We start from the raw sequence: 22,628 nt of genomic DNA, 5'->3' as shown, positions 1-22,628 counted from the left end.
GGGGGGAGAACTGAACTTTTTTGGGGGTTCAGCAATGGGGAGGGGGGCCGGGGGGCAGAATGGAACTTTTGGGGGGCTCAGCATTGGGGGGGGCAGGACTGAGCTTTTTGGGGGCTCAGCAATGGGGAGGGAGGGAGGTCCAGGACCCCTGCACAGGATCCTCCTGGAGCAGGCTACAAGGATCCTCCTCTCTCTTAGCACCAAAAGCAAAGCAGAAATCAGGAAAATTTGACAGAAAGTAGTTATTAAAGAAAACAGCAGTGTCAGTGTGTGACAGAGCACTGAAGAAGTGACACGATTTCCTGCTCCAGGTAATGAAATCGTTCAGTCCCTGCTGCTGGCTGACACGAGGGGTGGGCTGCAGCATTTGTTCATACTGTGAAATTACTGAAAGAATAAAAAGCATTTTATTTGTACTCCCTTCTTTTTTATTTATTTATTGAACAAAATTCTGGCCAGAAGAAAGCTCAGCTTTCAGCATCAGGGAGGGAAGGCACTGCTGCAGCACACACCAACACTGAGCACCCTCCTTGGACTTGCTCCTGTCCTTCCCCACTTGCAAAGCAGCAGTAATTAGGGGAAAAAACCCAAACAAACAGGAGAGCAAGGATTAATCAACATTAGAGAATATTTCTCCAGCTTTCATTAAAGGGGAGATTAAAATGTCTTTCTGCAAACTGAGGTTTTGGAAAAGTATTCTCCCTGCAGAGGACTTTCATCTGGGCAGTCCTTATAGAGCTTTTAAAATCAGCTGTGTTTTGATACTTTGTCCACTCTTTTCCTCCGATTCCCACAAATATTTTAACAAACAAAACAGTAGCTACCAAGAGTTTAAAGTTGTGAGTTTATTGCATATGTAACAAAAATGAACATGACCTCCTGGGTCCAGCCTACTATACAATCACTGTTTATTCCAGCTGGTTCCATAACCACATTAAATAGAACTAGTATTTCCTTAAATACTTTGATTTAGACATAAAATGAAACATTAGTGTACAACTTCCACAAAATAAATCTGCAATAAAAACAGTGGGAAGAATAACAAGGATAGCAGCAATACTTAAACATGACATTACAAAATAATAAATTAAAAAAATACATTATAAAGTGGTTGAGGAACAACAACAACGATAACAACAAAAAAAAAATTAACAGATTAAAACCAGATCCATACTGTGTTTCTGGGAATTTGCTGTGCCACACAGCCCCGAACCTGGCCTGGTGGCTGGATCAGTAATTTACAAAACCTGTTGGATTTTACAACCACCTCCACTTGAACTGAGGACACACTGCTGAGCTGATGGCACCGCCTGGAGCTTGGAGCAGCCTTTTTGGAGCAGGGTCTTGTCTAACATAATGCCCAAGAGAACACTCACACCCATCCACCCAACAGTCTGCTTTGTTCCTGCTGGAGCACGCGAGCAGAGTGGGGGTTTCCTACATCCCTGAGCATAGAGTAGAGGCTGAGGAGCAGCACCAGGGCAGGGCTGCTGCAGCAGAGGGGTTTGTGTGGCACAGCAGGGACACCCACTGTGCTGTGCCTCGTCTTCCCTTCGGGTCACACCCAAGAGTTTCGGCGCTGGAACGTGGAATGGCAACACCAACACGGGACTCCATGGTTTTCTTTGGGCAAGTTTGAGAATAACAACTGAGTTCAAGTGCTGGCAGAGCGAGTAGGGATGGACACACAAATTCGGGCAGCTGAGGTTATCCCAGACCTCTGAGAGCCACTGGCTCAAGCCAAGCTAACTCCTGCTGGCATTTTGTCCTTCCCTGGCCTTGCAAGAACAGCCCATGGCTCCAAAGCCATTCTGCCTCACTTCTTGCTGTTCCTCCATCCACCCAACCAGCTTTAAGGCCTGCCTCAAATGCACGTACAGAACAAGACAAAAAATGTCTCTGTCGTCACTGAAGTGGCACAAAATTGCAAAGACAACACGACGGGAGAGGTGGTGAAGCTGTTGAAAAGAGAACTGAAATCATTTAAAAGACAGTGCCCTATTCTTGTTACTGTCAGCACGGAGGAGGTACCTTGACAAGGGCTTTTAAATACAGCAAAAAACAGAGACTTTTCCAAACAACAATCCTTGCCTATTCTTATTTTGTGCATTCAATAAAACACTGACCTAGCAAAGACATTAGGAACTATCTTATGTCAACTGGGTCGTTGACATAAAGCTACTTGACCTACAGATCTCCAAATCAGGGGCCTTTCCCTTCACCTCACTTGGTTTGTACTGAGCCAGTTGTGCTGCAGGTGTGACAGGATTTCTATTAGGGGTGGGCTTAGTATCTGGGGTTTTGGGGTTTTTTTACACTTCTTTTAGTGAAAAATCCACATGAGATTGCATGCAAAGCTTTTGGGCAATAATCCATTTTGCATTTTTCCTATCTGACTGGTTTATTGCACATTCAAACGTACTGAAAGGATTAAATACACTCTATGAACAGGTTTGACTTCAAAGCAATTTGGAAAATCCAGGGTTCTGGGGACTCTGCTACTCAGCCTGGGACTGCAGGGATGCTGTCTGCCAACTGCTGCACATCCCAACAACCAGAACTGCAGAAACTGGGCTCCAAGTGCCAAAAGATCCCCACAGAACAGGGGGCTGAACATCCTCTCCTGTACAGTCCTGCAGGATGAGCACCTTTAGCCACCCTGTGCAAATCTCACAATATGGTACAACTTTACACCTCCGATGCGACTCCCGACAACAAATCACAAGAATTATGGTCAATGGCAAAAAGAAAACCACAAACAAACAAAACAGAGAAAGATGCCAGGTTTTGACAAATCTCTACTTTCTGTCCTATCACAGTTTAAAGCTATTACCAAATGCAATTAAATAAAAAAACAAAATAGAAGTATTCCAGTAGACATCTCCTAAGGACAGTCTCTTACCCACAGCTGAATTTCAATGCACTATTCCATTATTCCATTAATGTAACATCTGTTAAGTGGTTCAGTCATCAATCTCCCTAAAAATCAGGCTTGCCAAAGAAAAAAAAAATCCTATACAAGCAAGTCTGCTTAAGTTTAGACATGTTTGATAGATAACTGGGTCTCTCTGAAGCCATGTTATTTGTTAAAATACTGTCTCATCTTGGTGTGCCAACTGGAAAAATGTTAGTGATTCAGTGTCTTAGGTTACAATGTAAGATGTAACCAAAAGTATGTACTCTATCACAATCTGTTAAAACCAAGTGGGGCAGTGCTCTTTATCTCTTCCATGACACATCCCTGATAACTCCCTCTGGAGGAATTATCTTATTTAATTGGGCCACTGAGCCTCAATGCATGACTGACAAAATCACATCGCCCATGGTGAGATGCTCCACCCAGGGGGAGGAACCAAGCATTCCTACCTGGATATAATCTGAGATTGGGAACAGCACAGCCTTTACCTGCTGCATTCCCAGAGGACAAGAGCTACATAACCACCACTGGAGACCTTCAGAGGAGGACCAGACCCTTCTACAGGATCCCTGCTTCAACAGAACCACATCTATCACTTCAACAGGACTGCAGCCACCACTAACTTGGGCTGCCACCACCACCCTGACCAACAGGGTGTCAGCTCCTAGCCTGACTCTGTCACTTTAAGCCAGTATTTCTGTATTATTGCCTTGTTATATATGCTAGTAAAGAGCCATTATTCCTGTTTATCATATCTTTGCCTGAAAGCCCATTAATTTCAAAATTGTAATAATTTGGAGGAAAGGGGTTTACATTTTCCGTTACAAGGGAGGCTCCTGCCTTCCTTAGCAGACACCTGTGTTTCAAATCAAGACATTCAGGTATTGGATTTGCTTTTGTTTCCCCTGTGTTAGAGAACAAACCTTTTAATATTAGTTTCAGATATTGGAAAAAATAGCCTTATGGCTCTCTGGAGAAATTTTCATCCCTACATAACTGAAGTCATAAATTGTTCCAATAGCTTTCTGTAACATTTAGAATGTATTCACTATGCAGTTCCCCTTTCACCTCAATCTCCAAATAAATCTTTCCCAAGGCCAAAAAATTTGAAGCAGGAGTTTGTTCTGTTAACTTGACTTTTAGTGATTTCCATGTGAGTCTTAGAATTTAAAGTCACACAAACACATCTTGGGTAAAACAGTGGCACAGAAATCACAGCTTTGGGATTGAATGGATCTTCATCCTCTGTCTCCTCCTCACAAGGCTTCTCTGCAAGGTACTCACATCTGAACAAACGATGGAAAGTAATTCTGCTGGAGAAAAGAATTGTTTTCACGTGCAAAACAATTAGATTTCAGCCAGGACAACCAAAAAGAAATCATACAATACCGTTTAAGCTGTCCCAGATTCCTTCACTTTTCTTAAGGTGAGCCACAGCTTCCACTGGGAGCTTCCTGCTAAGGCAGAACTTGGATTTCTTTACCTTTCAGTTAAGTGTTCATATGGAGGTATTTTCTGCTAGAAGTTTACTTTTTAAACAGATGTTTAAAATGTGCAATGCAAATTCTGGTGCCAGTCAGACACTCTGCACCTGCTGGATTCTACAAAGGCTCAACCTTGATTTAAGACAGACTAACCAGGTGCATACCAGTTTCAAGTCCTCAGCAAATTAAGCTCATTCTCAAATACACTTTGATTCTCCTATTAAAAAAGCCCCACAGGTCGCTGACCCTATCACAATATGTGTTACAAATCTAGCAGAATATCCTGTGTAACCAAAGCCAAATGCTGAATTTGGCTGCATTTCAGGGGGGATAGAAGAAGAGGGAAGGGGTTATTGTAACAAAGGGGAGAAAATAGAGTTGGGAACCACCAAGAAAAGCCCCGACCCCCCCCACCCAAATCCACCAGCGACCTAAGGGAAACAGCCTCATCTCTAAGTTGTCAGAGTTCAGATGTTTCAGACAGCTTAGCAGGAAGTTCACAGCAAGCTTCTTCTAGCTTTTGATTTGGTGGTCCATGAGCTAGCATCTGTTTCCTTTGGTTGCTTTTTCATTCCACAGCAAACCCACACGTCTCTTCCACAGCTGTCAACAGCTTCTCATAAAGCTTCTCGTATGACTCATAAGGCGGAATGTCGATCCGGTTAAAGCTGCAGGGAAAGGAACAAAACACTGATGGATCTGAAGGGCTTCTTGGGGAGAAATGTAAAGAGGTTGCACACAGATAGAAATTGTAAAAACTCTCAGCTGTCTCAGTGGCCAAAGGAGACAAGATGAAAACCAGCTATTTCTACAGCAGGAATGCACAGCTTAATAGGGCAGCGTTTGGGATGAGGAGGAGGAAGAGGAAGATGCAGGAGACTCGCAAAGAAAAAGCAACACATCAGGCAAGCCCATTCTGTGCCCTGCCTGCAGACAGTCTGCTGCTGCTGACACCATTTCCTGCCTCTGATGGAGTGAGATTTCCGTGCAAGGGCTCAGGCTATGCCTACACTGCAGCAACAGCATGAGCTTGCAACATTCGACATCTGACAACACTTCTTTGTAATGAAGAAATAAAGAAATAAACTTACAAATGTCTCACTACCCAGAATAATCACCTCTGGAATAAATGAAAACCACAGGTAGTATAGAAGACAAGCTTTAAGAAAGGCAAATTATTTTGCTGGCTGCAGAGTACAGATATATCCAAGCTAACAGAGCACTCTTGGAGTCATCCATGTGTATCACATGCCTCACCCCTGCCCAGGACAGAGATGACTCCTTTAAATCAAGACAAAGGGAGAGGAAGCAGAGTGTTTCCATCTTACCAAGTGTGAGCTTTTGGAAGGTTGTCTGTGTTTGCATCTATTAAATGGATGGTAAACAGTCTGGGTCCTGCAGCGCCTGTAGAACCTTAGACAGACATTCTAGTTAATGCACTTCAACAAAGCATCATTCACACACACACATTTTGCTGTGTATAAAAAGGCAAGAGAGGAAATTACAGCTCCAGCTGCAAGCCTAAGTATGTCCCAGGCTAAATCTGTAGAGATATTTGCAGCTGATGAAGGGATGGCAGAAGAGATAGGGCTGTTTGTGACAATCATTTTACAGACTGGTATTTTGGAAAGCTGCTAAATTTGATATTAATGAAGCTGCACCATCAAAAATGAAAATACTTAAGTGCATGAAGGTTTTCCTTGTAAAATAGAACTAGTATTTTAATTTTGAACATCAATTTACTGTCAGCCAACAATGGAAGGTGATCAGGAGATCAGAACAGCCAAGGACACTGCCACATTTTTGATAAAAACCTGCAATTTTCAGAAATTTGCTTTAAAGCCTAATAGTTTGTTGCTGAACACTGAGGGGAATACAATTCTCACATGAAAAAGTTCTTTAGTCAGCCATATATCCCTGTGCACATTTGCATGGAATTATTTGAACCTCAGAGCACAGAGCTGCAGGAGACTGACGAGCCAAAACTGACAGCAGTCAAAGCACTGCACAGTAACAGATCCACCAGCTTCCATCACTATCAGCAACAGCCAAAGTGTTCAGCAGCAGCTGAGCTGCTGACAAATGTAAAACAGCTCTCAAGCTCTGAAGTCTGCAAGTGCTTGACTTATCCAGTCATATGCTGATATTTTACAAGGGGCCTGTAAGTGCCACACCACTTTTATCCCTTTCCCCAACCACAGATTAACTCAGCCTCCACATCAGTCACCTTGTAAAGCCTTGAAACCTTGAAGTGGGACACGCGTCGAGCCCGTCACGAACTGCAGCAGCCTTGCCCTTCTTTCCTCATCAAATGTTTCCACTGCTTGCCAGAACCACTTGACAATGTTGCTGTCAGCCATGCAGTGCTTTAGGCGTGTGTTGGACTTCCAGTCATTCAGGTCTATCTTATCCAGGCCTCCTATGATCAGCTGTTCAAAGATTAGGAAGGGCTTTAAAGTCCAGAGTAATTTCAGGTTTGCAGTTATAAACACATCCAACCACGTCACCAAGCCTGGCATTGTTTAGGTGCTTCACTCACCTTTTTGGTGCAAGGTAACCTTCCAAATCTCTCCAGTTTGACTGCAGAGAAACTGACCCCAAGCAGTGCTTTACCAGCATTGGAACTTTCACAAGCAACTAAGAGTCAGAAGCCCATGCAAAATCTGCTTTATTAAATCTGTGTTCCCTGGAAGGTGCAGCCTGTCTTTATGAGGGCACAGGACTGATTTGGAATAAGGCTGTGGCACAGCATCATTGTCCTGCTGCAGGATTGTCCTAGAGGTGCCAATGGAATCCTGCTCAGCTTGTGGGAACATCTGAGTTGCTTTGTTGCTCCACACCAAACTACAGAAACTTTTCATCTGCTTTTTGACACCATTTGTGAGAATCTGACATAGATCAGACACATCACTTCAATCTCTTTTCCACATGACACCAGGTTGCAAAAAGGAAACCATGCATTTAACCACCTCCTCTGGCAACAACAAATAAACAGCACAGAGCAAACTTCACCCCTCAAAACAAAACATTTTAACATATATTTAACATGTATTTTAAATTTCCCATAATATTCCACAGTAAGGATCCCATTGCTGAGAGCTGCCCTTGAGCAGCTGCCTTGTGCCACCAAGACAGAACCCACTTACACCTGCTCACATCATTAGGGGAGTTGTGACTGTTCTGACATGGAGAGTATTGAAATATTTAATGGATTTTTAATCTACCTTTTTAAGCAAATGGAATGCAAGAACTTTGTGGGATTAACCAAAATGCATGACTGACTAGCACAAAATGCTTTCTAAACCACAAATGATGAATATTCCACAGGTTATCCTATTTTTTCTAGGAAGCAAAACCAGAGGAAAAATTGCTATAACAGGAACTATTTTAAGAAGTAGCTTTCTGCACCTCAGGATTTGATATAAGAAGACAAATTAATTTCTTTTCTATATGCTCAACTCTTCTACTTCTGCAAACCAATTCCTGTGTGCAAACAGAAACAGCCATGCATGAAAAGTTACTGGACAAAACACGTTCTGGGGTAAATAACATGTCTGGTCTTGCCAACAATTCCTCAAACTTGCAGTGTTTCCTCCTTCTCAGACCACCTGCCTCGAGCATTAGTCCTTGGATAGAAACCACAGTGTATTTGTCTTTCCCTGTTTAAGTAGACCTCTCAGTAATATCAACCCAAAGAATGTTTAGAATAAACCTAAGAAGGTTTGGTTAAACAAATACTCAGCTTTCTGGTGTATAGAATGGAATAAGTTTTGTGGTTTGTTCGTTTTATGTTTGTTTTTTAAATCAGTGCTTGATTGTGGATCAAACAAATTACAGAACAATAATCCATGTGGATAAAACATACCTCAAGTTCTTTCTGGTCAAAAGGCTTAAGGAGATGTTGAGGAATAAGTTCATTAAAACCTTTCTGCAGAGCCAGGAACTGTGCCTCTATTCCTCTCATGAACCGCCAGTTCACATAGAGCCTGAGGGGGAGGAAGGAAGGAGTCAGGGGTGATGAGCTGGACAGCACTGGGGTTTCACAGCAGACTCGCAAAATGCTCATTTTACAGAGGACCTGGTTTTAATACACACACTTTGTATTATGAAAGAAGTGCTTATCCATTCATTTTCCCATCAACAATAATTGCACCATCAATGGAAAAACCAAAATACATTCGGAACTTCATCTCCCCAGGTCTTCCAGTGACAACATTCGTGTCATTTAAGACTCAGGAGCTCCCACCCAAAATCCTTACTTCCCTAGTTTCATTATATACAAAAATTCTGTTTACTATCCTCTTCCCACTCCATTTGCAGGACATATTTCTGTTGGCAATACCTGACATATTCCTTCTTGTTCTCTTCTGTCACTGGAATATTCCTGCCATTTGGTTTGAGTTCATGCTGTAAAATCCTCCCGAAGGCGTTGTGCTCCACACAGAACGTGTGGTCCAGGACTGGTGTGATATCGTTCTCTCTGCCAATGCACAGAGGGGAAACTCAGCATTTCTGGCATTTTGCTAACTCTCAGTGGTGATGGTGACAGTTATTTGAGCACCTAGGTAGTCCTCAGGCTAAATCTCAGTTACCACCTGCATTTCACACACCAGAGGAATATTGCCACCATCACCAATTGCTGTATGGTTTAGGGCATGTTGAAGAGCCTGATCAGATATAGGATATTCATCTGATTCTAACAGAACTCAGGATACTGGATAAAACCCTGTATACAGAAATACACACACACACACACACACATATATACACCCAGCAAGAATCTGTTCTGCTGTCACAAATCTGAAGCACAGAAGAGATCATACATAAAGAACTTCAGCATCAGTAACTTCTTTAAATACAAAATTCAAAACAGCTTTTAGGAAAAGAAATTAAGATAACGCAAAGCAGTTCTGAAGAGTCCCAAAGCTACACTGAATGCTGGATCTTGTTCTGCAAGCCCAAATTACTTCCATTTATTTTCACTTTAATCAGAGTTGGCTTTCTTTTGAAGAAGGCTGTACTTCCTCTCAGACCTCTATCCTGAGTTTGGATTTTGATAATGATATTCTACCATACCCATGCCACCTTTAATGATTTAGTATCTATTTTATTGCAAGGAGAGTTTGCAATGAGAACTTTCCCTCAAGTACCTTTGATATATTAAGAATAGTTTAATGACTTTGTACAGACAGCCACCATAAAAAGATTTTTGCAAACTGTTTGTCTGAAGCATCTCACTATTGCCAACAAACTCTACCCCATTTTCTCTACAGTGAGACATTGCTAAATTCAGTACTTACAAGATCCAGACTAAACTTTTGTGTAATTCTGGGTCAACAGATTCCAGGTCTGAGAGCTGGATGGGCTTCCCCAGCAGCTGCTTGTAAAAGGGAACTGTGAACCCCCCGTTGATATAGTGTCCATGGAACACAGCCAAACCCATTATCCGACCAACAAAATGGAAGTAAGACAAATGGTCCTGCAGGGAGAGAGGAGAATCAGCCTTGGGAAGACACTGACATCTTGTGGCACTCTCGGTGGTTTGTTCTGTGTGAGTTACCTGCAGCCCTCTGGGCAAGAGCAGCCACCACTTTTCCTCACAACATAACCAAAACCAAAACATTAATGATTAAAAACCTTGAACAAGTCTCTGTGCATTACCTGATTAATAAATTGGATTCAAATCTTTAGACCTCTCAAAGGGAAAAACTTGGAAAAAGAAAATCCCTGTGAAACCTCCAAAATCCAAGAAGATGAGGATTACAAACAAATTAGTTTATTCTTTATTTAGCCATCCAAATGTGTCTAGTCCTGAGGAAGCAGTGTGCTTGTTTCCCTCATTTCTTTCATATTCCTTTGAAACTAACTTTTGAAAGCTGAGGTGTAAGACCTATGGTTAACATTCCTCCAATCCACCGCCCTCATCTTCCAGTGCAAATGTCAGGAAATGTCATGTCAGGAAGAATTCCCTCTACTAATACAGAACTGCTGCTCCTTTTAGGGTCTGCATCAATACAAATCCTCCAGTAAGAGAAAAAGCAAGCACAGGAGAGTAGTGAGAAAGGGCAAGCAAGGGATACATCCCTAAAAGTCATGGGGTGGCACTGCTGGGAATGCAATCAGCTGTGTTCACAGTGAAAATGAATTTCATCTGTTTTGTCTTCTCAGAGTCACTGTGCAAACCAATCAGTACTGAGGAGTCTCACAGAAATCAGATATTTATCAAAGGCTGTCATGTTTTTAATTTCTGAACAAAACCCCTCTGCTTCTTACTGTGTAAATATGACATTAACACCTTCTTATTCCCATTTACCCTGCAGTTTAGACACTTGTGAAAGAACAGCTGTAAGAAACTGCAGAGGACATCTCTTGAAGTAGGAATTTTGTTGAGAAATTAGTACTTACAGGATTGATAGAAGAGTCTGGATTGATTTGCAGCATGTAAATATTATCTGTGGAGTACTGGAAGAGTCCATAGTAGGGATTCAACATTTCATGGCACAGTAAATACAACCACTCTCTGCCAAGAAAAAAAAAACAGCCAACAACAAATTTAGAAGAGTGCAACTCGCACCTAAGTTTTAGACAACACAATTATTGTGACTGATCAGTCATGGAATGCTTATTTCAAAATCAGATCCTCTTTTGCTGCCCTCCATTTGTAGACCAAAAGGGTGTGATTAAAACCCCACCATGTCCTACTCCACTCAGGGCAGACTGGGTTTAGTTTAGAAGCACTGAAGGGATTAACATCACTTAAAGAAGCTACAGCAAGCTGTTAGACAATGCCATCAACTAATTGAGTCTGAACAGGCCACACTTCCAAAAAAATCCTTCCTTTGTACAGAGTTCAGTTATGAGATCAGCCTATGAGATCTGCTTCTCTGCAACCTGTACAGTATAAGGAAATATTTAAAAAATTGTGGATTAGAATCAGCTCAATTGCTGGGGATCTTTAAAAAAGCTGTTTTTCTGCCAGCTTGGTGACTGCTTTCAGCAGAGGCCAGAAGGGACAGAGACCAAGTGCATTAAAAGCAGGGGTTGGGTAAATTCTCTCACCTCAGTAACACACAAGGACAGGAGCAGAACTAAAGCTATTTCTGACCTCCCAAGCCACCATGACAAATACTCCTTTGTTGTTAAATTTGGACAGCATTCCCAGGTCCAAAATATTCAGAGAGAACTATCAATTGTAATGCTTAGAAGTGGAGCTGTACTGATCTGGAACAGTCAGTTGCAACTAATGGGCAATTATGAAAGGCATCAGGGTAACAGGATGTCAACAGTGGAGACACCCAAGGTTGCCTGGGGTAAGGCAGCTCAGAATGTTCCAGCTTCTTTCCTTTGTCCAGGGATTGATCACTGAAAGACACCTAAGTGGGCAGCTTTTGTGGATGTCAGAAATTTCTCTGTGAATTTACACAACTCTGAGCCACCAGGTGAGCGTTTTTTCAGTGATGCTAAATCAGCTCCTGAATTTCAGATCTGATGTGACCTGCAGGGAGTTATTGTCATTTTTAAGCGGGAGGCAAGTCCTCACTGAAATTGTAGCTTTTGTTTAGGATTAGTTCATCTCCACTCCTGCTCCAACAGATCAGAGAACTCTCCTGAATGCAGCTGAGAAATAACAAAAAGGAACTCTCCTGCAATCCATTTGTGAGAAATCAGAGAGGTGTGTTTAACAAAACCATGCCTGTGATCTGGGTCTCACTTCAGGGTCTATACACTCCCTGAGAGACCTCACAATTTGAGCTGATCACATTTTCATAACTTGCAGTGGGACAACTGTTAAATCACAAGCTTCCACTTTCCAGTGTACCATACAAAGAATGAAGCTACAGCCACTGTCTATAAACTAGACCACAAATAATTAACATATGACATTAACAGGTAACAGAAAACCCCCAAAATCTCACCTTGCTACTCCTCCATAGTCCAGGCCCTCCTCTCCTCGGAATTTCACCATAAGCCTCTTTTTCAAGTCCTTTGGCCTCATCTTCATTATCTGACGATAGGATTCCTGTATGTGCATTTGTACAATTAGCTCTTTTACTTCCTATAATTAAGTCTATTAAGATTTCTCTAATACCATAATTAAGATCTCTGCATTTCTGTAATACACAGATTGTTACTGAACCACAGAAAACATGACTCTGAGTGCTAACCTGAAGCAAACTTCAATGACAACTGTGTCATGTGGTGGGTGCTTGTGAAGCAAAGTTGTTATAATCAGTGATCAGTTTTACTTAACTCTTCAATGACAAAAGCTGCTGTTAGCAGTAAAAAAAATCAATCAAATACCTCAAATATTTCCTCTCTGGATACTTCAATGCGACAGTGACCAGCCTGAGGTTGCTGAAGAGAGAGCTCATGTCTAAGAACTTTCAACTTTTGTACCAAGTCTCTTTCATATCTCTGTGCAGGCAACTCCTCACCCTCTTCCAATGACCCCTCATTTGGAGCTGGTAGAGGCTGCTGGCTGGGCTCTTTTAGCTGGCATTGATGGCTTGGAGAAAAAAAGGACAATATTTATTCTGGACACACAACAATAAGGAATATGTAAAACAATGATGGAAGAAATTATTAAGCTTCTCTAAAAGGAACATGGAGTGAAATGTGTATTCAGCTGGATACTTCTGTACTATCTTTACATTAAATTCAGGGATGTAAGGAACACAGACACTTAAAGAGTTTCAGCATTTTTGAACTGTTTTTATATGGCAAAGCACTGTGGAAGGCTCTGGAGCATGATCACTGATTGCTGACTGAGCAGTAATTGAAGTTTGTGTGGGTTTCTCACACATAGAGAGAACTTTCAGGAGTGCAACAGGGAAAGAGATCTCTAATGGAACAAACAACACCTTTATAAAGGGAACTGTTTAACAACTGCAACTGATTTAATTCCAGCTTCAAGCAGAATGGGGCTGGGGATTCCTGACACAGTGAAAATACTGCATCTGTGGTTTTTAAGAGAGAAAGATAACACTTGACTCAAACAGTTGCAGCTTCATACACTCAACTATCTTTATCCATCAGTGCTTTATTTGGGCTGTAGAGCAATTATTTTTTAGATGCAGAGATTCCCTGGCTGGCTTCAAGCACAGGAAAAGTCTGGCCTTGGGCACAAGCAGCATTGCCAGGCTGCTTCCAGAGTCAGTTCCACAACAGTTCAGCTGCCTTTCCATGATGCAGAACCTGAGTTACCAAATCCTGCTAAACCCCAACTGGCTGTGCACAGCACCCACTGACCAGACTCCAGCTGGCTTTATACTCCCATTGTCTGGAGCTCAAGGGAGCACGAAGTTAGACCAGATCCAGAACAGACAGCACAGAGCTAGAACTGCTCATCCAGACAGACATGAGCTGCTGGGAACCCCTGGCAGACTGGCTATCCCACAGCCAGCAACTCCAGAACTGTGCAGAGCAGAGTAAAACCCTTCTGAATAGTCTCAGCAAAAAATTTAGATGAAACCAGCACTGAGAATCAGTGCTTGGACCCTGACTACAGCACTGGCTGCATCTGTTCCTCAATTATCATTCAGGGTTTCATGACCCTCATGACTCCCAGACCTGACAAGAATTATTTATCTTACTTCATGATGTGATGTAGTCGTGGATCTGTGAATTGTGTGGTTCTGTTGTTATGATCTACAAAATATATTCTTCCTGAAACTGTACTTCTGACTTCCCAGCCTGGAGGCAAAGGTCCCAGTTCATCACAATTCACACTGTTAAGGTCTCTAAAGTGAAAAACAAACAAAATATTAATGCAGATGTGAAGTGAAGCAACCAAATACCAAGATCACTTAAAAATTTAAATCACCTCTTTAATCAGGTTAAGGTTAGAGTCCTGACTATTTGACTGAAAAACCACTGAGAGTAAGCCTTTTAACACATTCACTCACTCCTTTCCTCCTGGATAAATTTCAGGTTTCACTCTAAATGCTGCTAAAGGCAGTCACTCACTTCCAGGCAGTGTCTGAATTAGACACATGAAATGTATTTATACCTAAAAAGATTGAAAATACCTAAAGCTCCAGCCAACTAACTGAGGAAAACACCAAGAGTGGCAAGAAAAGGAAGGAAGGAAACATGAAGATTATTTTTAGGCAGAAAACCTATTGTTAAGTAAAGTATTCTTCAGACAGCTGGCAGGGATCCAGGGTTGAAGACACCACTTTGCAACTCCTCACCTAAATCTAACCATGCAATATTTGTATAAATGAGTTGAGAGGGTTTAGAAAGGTAGAAATGCTTTGCACACTGAAAGTGCCTTAGTGTCACAGTGAATATAAGCCAAGGGGACACACAGGCAGACAGACAAGCCCTTGTTAGGCTCCTTAAAGGAGATTATGGCTGGGACCATTTGCTGAGATCAGCTGTGCACCTCCAAGTCCTGCAGGGATCTGATCACTGCAAGTTTTAACCTGCAGCTCTGCCCCATGCCAAGGTTAGGGTTTTGCACCACGAGCTGGTAGCACAAAAGTCACCTTTAACCAGAATAGGTGTGACCTGTGACTCACAAGACACTGCTGTGTCCACTTCCACTGCTGCCCCTGAAACCCTGGCTCAAGGATTTGGGGAGAGGAGCAGCAGCACCTTCCATAAGAGGGACCAGCATCACTTGAAGAAGACACAAAGCTTTGGGCACACAAGCCTGACATGACTGACACAAATGAACAACCACTGTCATTTCTTCTTGTAACAATACCAGCTAATCTAAAATCAGCTATTTTCTTTCTCTCTCAGCTTAGTTTTTCATTTCCTTCCATACACTGAGCTTTTATCACCACTTTTGCCTGCACTACTTTGTATCATTTTTCTAATATCCTGTACCACATTCCTCTATTATCCAGGCAGTGCAGCAGCTGAGAGTTACAAACTCCACTCTGGAATCTGGTGTGCAGGTGGCCCATGAAACAGCCCAGATTCAGAGCTACTCAGGAAGAGCACCAGACCTCACTCACAAAGACCTGGATTAACTGCAGGTTAAGGTTTAAAGAGGCTTTACTAAATTAATCATGTGAAGGATTCAAATTTTCTAGCTGCAAATTACTTGCCTAAAGCATAAAAACCTCAAACCATTTCAAGTTTAAAGATAACAAGTAATCTCTTATTCAGTTATACACAAGTGAGTACAAATAAAACAAAAATTACAAGCTGAATATTCAAGAAACAATTATTTTAAAAAATAAGTTAGTTTTTTCTTCAATTTGCAGTCCAAACTGTTTTCATACAGAAAAAAATTGTAAGTAAGATTCAGAAATTTGAAGCTTCACCAAAAACAGCCACATCAACATTTTAGGAAGAATTTGTCAAACAGGAATTCCTGAAGGGCTACACATTTTTTTTCCTTTTTCCCCCCACACGATTCACAAGTAAATAATTCTTTCTTTCAAAAAGAGTAATCCTTAATGTTTGATGAAAAGGTAGCTAGAAACATCCCAAACAATTCCTCTGCTGGGAGCCCTCCCTTTAAATTCAGACAGGCCATTTAATAGATTTTTGCCCTTATAAATCCAGCATCCTGCCACACAAATACACACCAACCCCCCTGACTTTTAACTACAAATCCATACCTTGGTATCCTTGGGTCGTGCCACGTGCTCACTCCAGTCTGTGTGTGCAAAAAATAAACCTGTCCCTGTACCGTTGTTCTTTGCTCTATAAAAATGGAAGGAAGATTATTCTAAATTACAAATCTTAAAAAAAAAAAAAATTAAACAGTTAAAAGACATTAGGATATTTTCCTCCTAAGATAAAGTACTGGAGCCATCACACTGATCTCTTGAAGCATGGACTGTTTTGTCCTTGACAAATTTACTCTGACTACACATTTCAACATTCTTTTGAAATGCACAGATCCATGCACCAGCATGTTTTAGTTTGTACTTTTAGTATTAGATTTTGAGAGAATCCAAACCCCCAAACTAGATTTCTATACTCCTAGATTTGGTGTGCTCTTTTCTGAGGTTTAAATTCTCCTTAATCCCATCCTCACTAATCTCCTGTACTATTGGTTTCTTTGTTGCTTTTATATATTTTCCCAGTCTTTTCTCAAATGTGGGCTCAAACCTACACAACATGCCAAGGGGGAAGGAAAAAATAGCATTACTGCTCTAGTTTAAAGAGCTCTTTCCATTCGTTCTCCCTAGATACACAGCCAAGATTAGCAGTGAATTTTCTGTAACAGCATCATACCACAACCTCATGTTTAATTTACCATCAACCCCTCAGTGTATCCTGGCGTAGCCAACTGCTAATTAGCCAATCTCAAACTCCCATCTGCACTTAGTTCCTTTTCCAAAAGGCAGAATGAGACACACGTGGACGCTGCTTGTTCCAACAGGCAAAACCCCTCGATGCATCCAAAGTGAAGAAAATTTTTCTAACTTTTTGGATAAAGGTGTTGGGGAAGATGAAACAGGAAAACCTTATAAATATGATTGCCTCGCAAAAGATTTTGAGAATATGGAAACTATAAGCAAGATTGAAATGAAAGCAAGCTTTGAGATCCCTCAGTTACTGAACAACTGGAAAACAATGGTGTGGCTGGACTGAAGGTAAACCCCTTTTGATGAAACAACACCCTCTGCTTGCAGACAGGTCCAAGGGTCAGAGCAGACCCTACAGCTTGGCAGACCCTACAAAGAGGAGTTTTTAGGGAAGCCCTTTTGTGGGGTTGTATGTAAATGCTATAGGATGTAAATGCTACTGGATTTGTATATTGTACTAGATTGGTTAGTGAGAATTAGAAATATTCAACACAGAAGAAGATTTATTGTATTGTAACAGGAACCTCTCTCTCTTATCCTTTTACGCTCTTACTTTTTCTACTCCTTTACTCTCTTACCCTCTCATCCTCTCTCCCCCTCTCTTTTCTCAGGTCTGCTCCAACTTGTAGCTGGCAGCTCGAAGCAGGGCCCTGCACCCAGGCCCTTTGCAATAATAAACCTTTATTTTATTTCTGCAAAATAAACCACAAGTTCTATGACCTGGCTTCAGAGATCTCGTCTCTGTCCATCCCAACCGTCCTACCCCGCAACGCTCCTACATAAAGGAAACCCTTTTGTGAGCTTGTATGTAAATGCTATAGGATTTGTATATTGTACTAGATTGGTTAGTGAGAATTAGAATATTCCACACAGAATAAGATTTATTGTATTGGAACGGGAAACTCTCTCTCTCTTACCCTTTTACTCTCTTACCTTTTTTACTCCCATACCCTCTCACCCTCTCATCCTCTCTCCCCCTCTCTTCTCTCAGGCCTGCTCTGAGCTGTGGCTGGCAGCTCCCAGCAGGTCCCTTTGCAATAAACCCCAAGTTCCACCACCTGGCTTCAGAGATTTCTCATCTCCATCCATCCTGACCATCCTACCCCCTGATGCTCGTCCATAAGGGAAACCCTTCCGTGGGGCACTCACAAGGAAACCCTTCCGTGGGGCACTCACAAGGAAACCCCTCTGTGGGGCACTCACAAGGAAACCCCTCTGTGGGGCACTCACAAGGAAACCCCTCTGTGGGGCACTCACAAGGAAACCCTTCTGTGGGGCACTCACAAGGAAACCCTTCTGCGGGGCACTCACAAGGAAACCCTTCTGCGGGGCACTCACAAGGAAACTCTTCTGTGGGGCACTCACAAGGAAACCCTTCCGTGGGGCACTCACCGTAGCCCTCAGGCAGCTCGGGGGACTGGTGCCCGTGGGGCCGGTTCTGAGGGGTCTGGACGTGGGCTCTGAGCTCGGGGGTGCGCAGGCGCTGCGCCTGCAGCCGCTGCTCCTGGCTGGGGGACTCGAGGAAGCGGCAGCCGCCCCCTCCGGCCGCTCCCGTCGTGTCCGTGTACGGCGCCGGCTCCTCCATGAAGCAGCTCAGCGGCCTCCCCGGCCCGGAGTCTTCATAAACCGTTCTGAAAATGGGGAAACTTCAGGAGTTTCCATCACAACAGAAGTGAATGCAGAAATAAATGGTTCTCTCTCCCCACAACTAAAGTACTTTTAACTCAAGAGGCGCCATTTTCTTAATGTTTTTATAGCTAAATTTCTCTGCACTGGTAACAAATAAAATCAAGCCTTACCAAGTTCAGCCTAATAATCCTACTGACAGATACACACTCCCAGAAAATGCAAAGTCACATTGTTACTTAAGTTTCTAATGTTAGTTACAGTCTTTCCACACATAGACCATTGTTCTAATTAAGTGTAAAGAAAACAATCCTTACCCTTCATTCTCCAAAAGCCCTCTGCAGTCTACTACAGAACCTCCTGTGCCTATTCTGTCCCGGGTTTGTAAACTGACTGAAAGAAGAAAACACAAGCTCAGGTCAATAAAAGAAAAACTGCATTCTTAAAAACAGCAAAAAGAAAAAAACAAATCCACATTTATACAGGGAAAAATATTAAGGAAAGCTCTACCCTATGCACAAGAACACATCACTTACCAAAATTCCCTCCATTCTCTTAAAAAAAGCATTACTAATTTTTAAAAATGCTTTTTTAAAGCATTACTAATTTTTAAAAAGCAGAAGAGAAACCAGAGCGTCATCCCCTCAAAACTTGAGTTTATTTCTGTAAATATCAAACATGTCAAGTTCTACATCTGGGTTTCATGAGGACCTAGAAAGGGAAGCTGGAAAAAAACTGCTCACCACTAGATGTCATCTTAGGGTGAGAATTTGAGTTTGCCAAATATATATCACTGAAAAGCTGGGGTTGGTTGGGGGCAGTAAAACGTGGGGTAAATTTGCTGTAAAATGAGCACGGCCTTGTTGAAATTTGGAAATGGCTTGCATGAGTCAAAGGTATCAAACCAGCAACTTGTAAAATGTCTTATAACTCCTCCAGATCCTTTTTCGACACCCAAGATTCCCTCTGCCTGTCACCTTGCCCAAATGCATCATTTCCCAGTGACATTCACCCTTCCAGAGATGCAGCAGAAGCCTTGCCAGATGCATTCCCTGATTTTAATGTTGTTTCCCATCATCAACTGAGAGGAAACAAACTCCTGCATAGGAGTGTGATGAAAATTTTTAAGTTATGTAATTTAATCCCACTAAAATAAGAAAAAGCAGCACAGAAGCAGTGACTAGAGGAGTTTTTCCCTATGGATATTTACCAAGCAGATGGAATTTAGCTGGGATCATTCTTACCCACTATTTGGCCTCGGACAGCATCGGTGTCTGTGGGGTTGAGTTTGCATAGATCCAAACGCTGGTCTGCAAAGGAGAATTGGAAAAATCAACCCTGGCAAGGGCTGGGTGGGAACATTGACTACTCAGTACAAGGTATGGAGGGTTCTTGGTCACACCAGGGAGGAATTGCTCTTACATCCAGTATCTTTTAGCCTGCTGATGGCATTGGAGAGGAGTCGGACACACCCCAGGAAGCCAGCTCCCTGTTTCTTATGGATTTTTTTATGGTTCCATACACTGATGGTTATGGAATCTGTTTTCCCAACGTATCTAGAAAGATACATATTAAAAGAGTAATTTTAGAAATAATAACCTCTTTTTACTCCACAGAGCTGATGCTGTAATTGGTACAAATTCTGACACATTTTAGTACATTGGTCATGCCTCTTTATTAGAAGTACACAAGTGCTTATGCCCAAAATGCTGTTATTAATGAATTACTGCACAGTGATTTCACACAGCATGGGAAATTGATATTGCTGCAGCATGAATTTAACTACAGCCAGCCTCATTAAAGCTAAACAACAAGTCGATTAACGTACAAAACTGCAGAATTTATGGTTCTAATAATTTGAAGAAAATAAATCATTCCAACAAGGACAATTTTCTGTGAAAACTGGATGGCACTGCTCCAGGAGAGCTCACTAAGCCTTTGTGCTGTGTACCTGCCACACAAATAATTCCAAATTCAAACACCTAAAAGCAAAGTACCACTCCTTTATTAATAAGGATTTTCTTCTTGGAAAAAAAATCAGGGTTAGAGGGGATATTGGGAAGAAATTCTTCCCTGTGAGGGTGGGGAGGTCCTGGCACAGGTTGTCCAGAGAAGCTGTGGCTGCCCCATCCCTGGAAGAGCCCAAGGCCAGGCTGGGAGCAACCTGGGATAGTGGAAGGTGTCCCTGCCCATGGCAGGGGGTGGAATCTTTAGGGTCCCTTCCAACCAAATTGTTTTGAGATTCTATGAAATGTGATTCTTCTTCCTAACACAAAATGAAGTTGCAGTGCCAACCCTGCACTATTTATTCAGTAGACAAATCTCTGGGGTACTGTTTATTTATGAGCTTAGAAGCAACTCACAGATCATAATGCTGGTTCCACTTGGGGTCCAACGTGTTCTTCACAGTGTCAGTGGAATGGCACTGACCTGACCCATCCACAACTATTTTAGCAAACGGGTCAGGAAGTCCTGTGGAAAGGAAAAGCTGCTGTTAAACACAGTCCTTTGTTTTGCTGCTTCCAAGACAACGCCATTAGAAGCTCTCCCCTCAAGAAAGGACAGTTGCCACTATCCTGAATATATTTTAGTAAATCCTGTGTTTGGGGATGCTCCTGGTACCCCCCAGCACAGAGCTGTGAGCTCTGCCTGTGCTTCCATCAGTCAGACTTCCAGCTGGAATCTGTGAGCCCTGAGTGTTTCCAGCCCTGAAGTGCACACAATCTACACCCCAGAGTAAGGTGTACTCCTGTAGTAAAGCAGTGCATTGACACGCACAGATGAGCCTCCACGGTAATGCACCATCTCCAAATAAATCTGATTAATCCAGAGCAGAAAGTCACACAATTGGGACATACTTACTGAAGAAATCTTTCTTTGCGAGATTCTTGGCACATAATACTGCAAAACAAAAAAGCAGATAAAGAAATCTTAAAACCATAAAAAAAAAAGCTTTCTGGTAATCACATCAGCTCAAATAATACCTGATAATAATTCATAAAAAACCACCTAAATATTAAATGTGAGCATTGTTTTCTTTATCTGGGATTGGAATATTTACATATAAATTTGGCTTTATATTTGCTGCTTTAATTCTATTGTTACAACACACAGAAGATTTAATGAACATCCCTTTGCATTAAAACCTCATAATTTTCTTTACTGCATGTTTACACAAATACTAAATCAGATTTTTGTTGTTGTTTGAGAATCCATCCATTTTAGAACAAAGGCTTAACATTTTCTGAACAAAGAACAGTTCTGGGATTCCTGGAAGAGACCTCTTCACTAAGTGCCATCAAATGCAGGGCAACCTCCTGCTCCTTGCACACACAGTGTGGGTACATGGTGAAACAAAGCATGGCAGGGATTCTGCAACAGCAGAAGCAATCTGTAAATACACAAAGGTTTGGGGAGAAGTATGGCAGGCCTCACTCAGGAGAAAAATAAATATACTGGAAAAAAAAATCTGCATCAAGATGTTTTCCTTTGAAAGGGCCACAAATGAGACATCGTTTCCCTCTCTCCAATTCTGCTCACCAGCACAGCAGTTTAAGAAAAAAATTACATCAGGAAATTCACATCAATCTCCATTTCTACCAGGTCTATTACCAGTTACAAGTCTAATTTTGCTTTTCCATAAGGACTGCTCAGTAGGATCTCAGCAATCCAAGTTGTTTAGTATCCATTAAACTCCTCTAACAGGCCAGGAAAAACAACTCCAGAGCCAAAGAGGAAAATATTGGAGCTCAACTTATCTCAAACCAAGATCCAAGAAAGGAAGGTAACTATAAAAGACCTAATTACTGCTGAGGGAGTCTCTTTCCCCAGTGGGAAAAAAAATCTTTCAGCATGAGAATGAAGGCTCAGAAGATAATCAATGGGCAATTCCCCAGGTATGGACCATTTCCCCTTCTCATCTCCATCTCCCCTTCTTCCTGAATTACCCTCAGTCTCACTGTAATTCTGCACTGGGGAAAGGAAAGGTGCAAAGGAACAAATACTTTATTTATTTATTTTTATATACTTCTCCTAGAATTCCACCTCTCAGCTCCAGAGAGACATTCCCTACGTAACACAGGCAGCAGAGAAAAAACTGCCTCACCTCCCATGTCAAGCAAACAGACCAAAGAAATCCACTATTTAACCCAGAAGCTCATGGAAAAAAATACACAAATCCTCCTTCTTAGTAATAATTAAAGCAGCCATACCAGGAAAGTATTTTTAGAAGGGATTAAAAATTACTTCTTACACTGGTAAACTATAATCAGAGAAAGCTTCTCTTGCATTTTTTTAAACAACTGACCAAAAAGAGAAGTGTGCCAG

General features: G+C 41.9%; 1 protein-coding gene across 4 annotated transcripts in view; it reads right to left on the bottom strand.

The window, feature by feature from the left end:
- Positions 1-821: 821 nt before the first annotated feature.
- Positions 822-22,628, bottom strand: part of SMURF1 (SMAD specific E3 ubiquitin protein ligase 1) — a 46,069-nt gene continuing 24,262 nt past the window's right edge. The window contains exons 2-18 of one of the 4 annotated variants that reach the window (XM_058035490.1): positions 21,165-21,203; positions 20,666-20,774; positions 19,725-19,858; positions 19,547-19,612; positions 18,620-18,695; positions 18,069-18,322; positions 15,981-16,065; positions 13,995-14,141; positions 12,703-12,907; positions 12,318-12,421; positions 10,807-10,921; positions 9,702-9,880; positions 8,744-8,881; positions 8,267-8,387; positions 6,629-6,830; positions 5,730-5,814; positions 822-5,069 (exon numbers count right to left, since the gene is read on the bottom strand). In XM_058035490.1, the coding sequence (XP_057891473.1) occupies positions 4,970-5,069; positions 5,730-5,814; positions 6,629-6,830; positions 8,267-8,387; positions 8,744-8,881; positions 9,702-9,880; positions 10,807-10,921; positions 12,318-12,421; positions 12,703-12,907; positions 13,995-14,141; positions 15,981-16,065; positions 18,069-18,322; positions 18,620-18,695; positions 19,547-19,612; positions 19,725-19,858; positions 20,666-20,774; positions 21,165-21,203 (2,159 nt within the window). In that variant the 3' untranslated portion in view covers positions 822-4,969. The remainder of the gene's footprint in view (positions 5,070-5,729; positions 5,815-6,628; positions 6,831-8,266; positions 8,388-8,743; positions 8,882-9,701; positions 9,881-10,806; positions 10,922-12,317; positions 12,422-12,702; positions 12,908-13,994; positions 14,142-15,980; positions 16,066-18,068; positions 18,323-18,619; positions 18,696-19,546; positions 19,613-19,724; positions 19,859-20,665; positions 20,775-21,164; positions 21,204-22,628) is intronic. The other 3 variants (XM_058035491.1, XM_058035492.1, XM_058035493.1) reach the window with 3 other exon arrangements.

The sequence above is a fragment of the Melospiza georgiana genome, chromosome 16 (assembly GCF_028018845.1).
Source record: "Melospiza georgiana isolate bMelGeo1 chromosome 16, bMelGeo1.pri, whole genome shotgun sequence".
Lineage (NCBI taxonomy): Eukaryota > Metazoa > Chordata > Aves > Passeriformes > Passerellidae > Melospiza > Melospiza georgiana.
This window is presented reverse-complemented; position numbering and strand designations above follow the sequence as displayed.